This window comes from Gossypium hirsutum, chromosome D10 (assembly GCF_007990345.1).
Source record: "Gossypium hirsutum isolate 1008001.06 chromosome D10, Gossypium_hirsutum_v2.1, whole genome shotgun sequence".
Lineage (NCBI taxonomy): Eukaryota > Viridiplantae > Streptophyta > Magnoliopsida > Malvales > Malvaceae > Gossypium > Gossypium hirsutum.
This window is the reverse complement of record NC_053446.1, coordinates 47,563,005-47,567,815: the sequence shown is the minus strand read 5'-3', so window position 1 is coordinate 47,567,815 and position 4,811 is coordinate 47,563,005. Positions and strand designations below refer to the sequence as shown.

The window sequence follows — 4,811 nt, the reverse complement described above, 5'->3', positions numbered from 1 at the left end:
TATGAACATTATTGCAAATGAAAGAGGACGTAGGTTTGAGTGCGCTAAAACGCATTATCTTCTTATTTATGAGTTTGGAATGATCTATGTGTAGTTTTAGTCATTATGTAAAAAAAACATATATAAAAATATTAAAGAAATAATTTATTAACAATTTACAACAAATATATTTGTATATTGGTATCATATTTGAGAAGGTTAAACAATATTTTATTTTTGATGTAGTGAATGTCCAAAAAGTCCTTGGTACTCCTTCAAAATAACAATTCATTAAGTCTACAAATAAATGATATAAGTCAATGGTAACTGGGTCAAACAGTGTGGAATAGACTCCAAATATGACTTACAAATATAACACTTTGACCAAACTTTATTGAGCTCCAAATTACTGGGATTACGTCTTTTACGTGTTATTCCCGTATGACTCGTTCTTTCGATTTTGCATAAAGAATACGTTCCCATTATAATATTTTTTATTAGAATTAAATAATTACAAATATTTATTTCATCATAAAAACCTGTTTTGCTTTTATTTAGAATTAATTTCTAGCATAGAAAATGTGATATTAGATTTTTTTAAACATTTAGACTGAGTTTAAATTTTGAATTAATTAAATATCAACCAACAATATTGAGATTCAAATTATATAAATAAAATTTTTCTGGGTGAATTATAAGAAGAGGGCAAAGTCATAATAATAATGCGACTAGAGCGACTCGAATTCAGACTACATTTGGAGTGGTAAACACTTTAACTATCAGGCGAACACATGAAGTTCACACATAATATTTATACCGCCATAAGTACATAGGAATATGAAAGATATATAATATATTATATATTTTTAAAAGATAATATCCCAAAATAATATCCTAGTACTATAATTTCATCTAATTAAGAATTAATTGTATTAAATTAAAAGTATTAAAATATATAATCTTGGAAGGGAAACATTATAAAATACTGACCAGTCTTTTATTTCTATTAATTTACTAATAAAAATAATTGAAAATACATTGTTTTAAGACAACATATTTTCTATGGCAATTTTTTTAATTATATATAAAAAAAGGACAAGAAATTGATTTATGAGCACATAGCAAACCAAAACCAAACCACTGTTTCACCACATAAATAAGTGGCAACGACATTATGGTCCCCTCACCTAAAATACTGTAACAATAAATTATTTAAAAATAAATAAAAAATCTTACAAGCCAACAACTCACCATTCCGTCGCCAATCTCCGTTATCATCGAAAACCTCTTTAGATAAAGACAACCAAACAACACTTTGATTTCACTTAACGGTTTCCGTTACAGCAACTCACCCCCTCTCTTTTTAGTCGGGCCCCACCTGACTCCAAAACCCGAGCCGCCCGGGTTTATGGGACCCATCTGACGCGTCAACACATAAAACGTAGACCAAAACAACCCGAAAACGCGACCCTGACCCAGCCCCTCTTTTTCCTCGCCATTTCTTTAATTTCCGCCTATATAATACCCTTTCCCTTATCTCTTTCGTCTCGGCAGATTTTAAGCCTCAGCAGAGCAGAAAAATAGAAATAAAAATAATAAAAGGAAGGGATTTTTTTAATTTTTAAATTAAGAAAAATTTCTAGAAAAAAAAATCCTTCCTTTTTTCCTTTGATTTCCCCTTATGAGATCGTAAAATTTTCGAGAATCCCTTTTTTTTTGTAAATTTTATATATCTAATTATCGCTTTGTGTTTGATTTTATTTGGGGGTTGTTTTTGGGTTAATTAATATGGGGACTGAAGTTTTACGACCTCAGGATTGTTTGATCGAACGGATTCGGTTACCTCCGACGGCGTGTCCTCGCCGGAGATACGGAAACGGTAGCTTTAATCCTAGTTATTATCATAACTACAACAATAACAATGGAAATGGTAGATCTAACAGGAAACCCGTTCAGAGGAAGCGGATCGGATCGGAGCAGGGGATTTCGAAGAAATACAGCTCCGCCGATGACTTGAAGACGGTGAGGAACAATGTTATGGTGGAGAAGGTTACGATTATGAGACGAGGTGAGTCGTTGGATTCGAAGATCAAGATCGACAACGGCGGTGGTGGAAGGGAAGGGGGTTTGGTTGTTATGGGTACGGATCGTTTGGGTCCGGATCCGGAAATGGTTCCTAAACAGATCAAAATCGTGGATGCTAAGTCTTCGGTGACCGTAAAATCCGACGTGTATGCCGGATCGGCTTTCTCCGTTTCTCCGGCACCGAGCTCACTTCCTTTACCCACTTTCTCGAAGAAGAAACAGGTTCCGGTCGATGATTCAGCTACAAGGGATCTCAGGCGTTTGCTCCGGCTTGATCTCTGAGACCCGAAAATTTAGATTTGGATCCAAATAAGCCTTCGTCTCTTTTTATCTCCATCTCTCTCTTGATACGTTTCGTCTCTATTTAGATATCTCCGGAAATTTCAAGATCCGATGCCCTCCGTGATATTTTTTCAAGACGGTGGACGGATTTGAAAATCTGGGAAAATTTTAGGGGCGATTAGATGATATTCCCTGCTTATCAGTTTATGCGTTAAACAAGTGGGGTTTCTTTAAGGAAAAAAGAAAAATCAAGGGGGTTGATATGTAATATTAGGGGAATAGTGGGCGAGGGTTGAGTTTTAAAATGTTGAGATGGGAAAAATACTTTTCTGCTCCGTTGTGAAAAAAGTTTGTAAGAGATTTGCAATTTAGTCCCTTCGATGTAAAGTAAAGATAAAATTAGGGAGAAATTTGAGCAGATTTCTATTATTATTACTAGAATACGTCCCTTGCTATGCTTTAAAAAATCATACTAATTTAATGTATAAAAACGTAATTATAAAGTTTAGCTTCCGAAGTTTGGCGCAGTGTTTATAAATGCAAGTAAAGAAAGCAATCCTATCAGTTCTTAAAACTTTCTAACTTATATGCTCTTCAATTTTGATTACTCGTTAACTAATATACTTTTGATTTTTTTTTTTAATTTTCATTTTTCTTTTACTAGTCAATAAATATGATAAATTTAAGGGTAAATTATATTATTAGTCACTAAATTATGGTAAGTTAAAAAGTTACCATTTTGGTTATTTAACTATTCAAAAATTTTCATTTGGTTGTTAAAATTTATACTATATGTTTTTCTCTGTTCACACTATCTGCACCAATCGAAAGTTTTCTTTTTGCTTTTCTTCTATAATTTTTTTTTCAAGATACAATATGTTTTTGTGAATCAAAATTCAAAAAAAAAATTTCTTTTAATTCCGACACTGACCGTCAAATCGACTTAAATATAAGGTATGTTCTTTTACTTGTCGATAGGTATAATTTACGGTATTAGTTATTAAATCGTCACTTAGAACTTGCTGGCAATATTTTATTTTAAGAAGAAACTTAGCAACCTCTAACTGAAATGAAATTTATATTTTGAATAATTCTTTAAAATGAGACATGAACACAACTATAATTCATATTTAATTTGTAAAAAAGAAAATGAAAAGGGGTGGTCCTGGTAGAAGTGTTTTAAGAGCAGTAATGAGAGAAGGGCCCAGCCCTTCAGCCTTAGTTGTCAGAGACCACACCAGCAAATACCAATCCTTACAAACAATGAATGAAACGCTCATATCCCAATGTTTCCAGTAGACCCTTCGAGATTTAAATCATTTGGATAGTCACTTGGGATTTTTCATTCATTTAAATTTGAGTTATTTCAAATTAATCACAAGTGATTAATATTCAATCATTTAAAATAAACTTAGGAAAAAGAAAACTCTTTAGTCGAGTTAAATTTAATAATAAATTAAAATAATTATTTGAAATAAAACATAATATCAGGTCATTATAAATTTAAATTACTTAATCTATATATGTATATATACAAGGCACCCATGCAAAACATCAATTATTGTTGATTATATTATAATTATAAATTAGAACAATAATTTTATTGAAAGATTTTTCTTAAATAAAAGTTTTATTTTTTTACTGTATTGTTTGATAAATTAAAAAAAAGTTAAATACTAAATTTAAATTATAAATTATGTTTGATATATTTTTTTTAAATTTAATTATACAATAAAATTAGACTATTTGATAAAGTAATTTTTAAAATTGTAAAGATAAGGATGTCCTTAATGTAAAATTTAACTCAACTTATTTTCTAGCACGAAAAGAATAGGTCCATAAAAGTTTCTATTTCAACAAATTGCATGTAGAGATATTGATAAAACACATAGAGTTAATGATATTTCATAACTAATCGATTGAGCAGCAGCTAGCAAACCACCTTAAAAGGAATATTTATGACTTGATCCGTATCCTGTCATAAGAAGTCCAACAGGAGCAATACTTGAAATGAAAATCCATAAAAAAATACCGATATTGAGATCGGCTAAAATAAGGCGAAAGCTAAAAGGAATTACTAAAAAACTTAGTAAAATTGCTATAGCCGATCCAATACTAAATAAACGAGTATTGCCTCTAAATGGAAGAATATTTTCTTTGAAAAATAGTTTTGTCCCATCTGCTAAGAATACCCAAAGGACCGACATATTCAAGAAATTTTACATTAAGTGCATCCTTATCTACTTATCATTTTTCAAATTTTTTTATTGAAAAATTTTATCATTTATTTTTTTAAATTATAGAACATGTTTAAAAAATTAAATTACTAAAAATATTAATTTTCAATTAATTTAATTTTTAATGAATTATTAAACAATAACTTAGTTATATAAATTTATTTGATATTCAATGCAAAATTTTATAAGAATATGTTTTCTACAATATAAACTAGAAAATGCCGCTCC

The 4,811-nt window shown here is 30.1% G+C and overlaps 1 protein-coding gene across 1 annotated transcript; it reads left to right on the top strand.

The window, feature by feature from the left end:
* The first annotated feature begins 1,448 nt into the window (after positions 1-1,448).
* Positions 1,449-2,756, top strand: LOC121222239 (uncharacterized). The gene has a single exon (XM_041102410.1). The coding sequence runs from the start codon at positions 1,768-1,770 to the stop codon at positions 2,344-2,346; it is 579 nt and encodes a 192-aa protein (XP_040958344.1). The 5' UTR covers positions 1,449-1,767; the 3' UTR covers positions 2,347-2,756.
* The last annotated feature ends 2,055 nt before the right edge of the window (positions 2,757-4,811 follow it).

Bases quoted from the DNA above. Each gene is read 5' to 3' on its own strand.
- LOC121222239 (XM_041102410.1), top strand. From the start codon at position 1,768: ATGGGGACTGAAGTTTTACGACCTCAGGATTGTTTGATCGAACGGATT.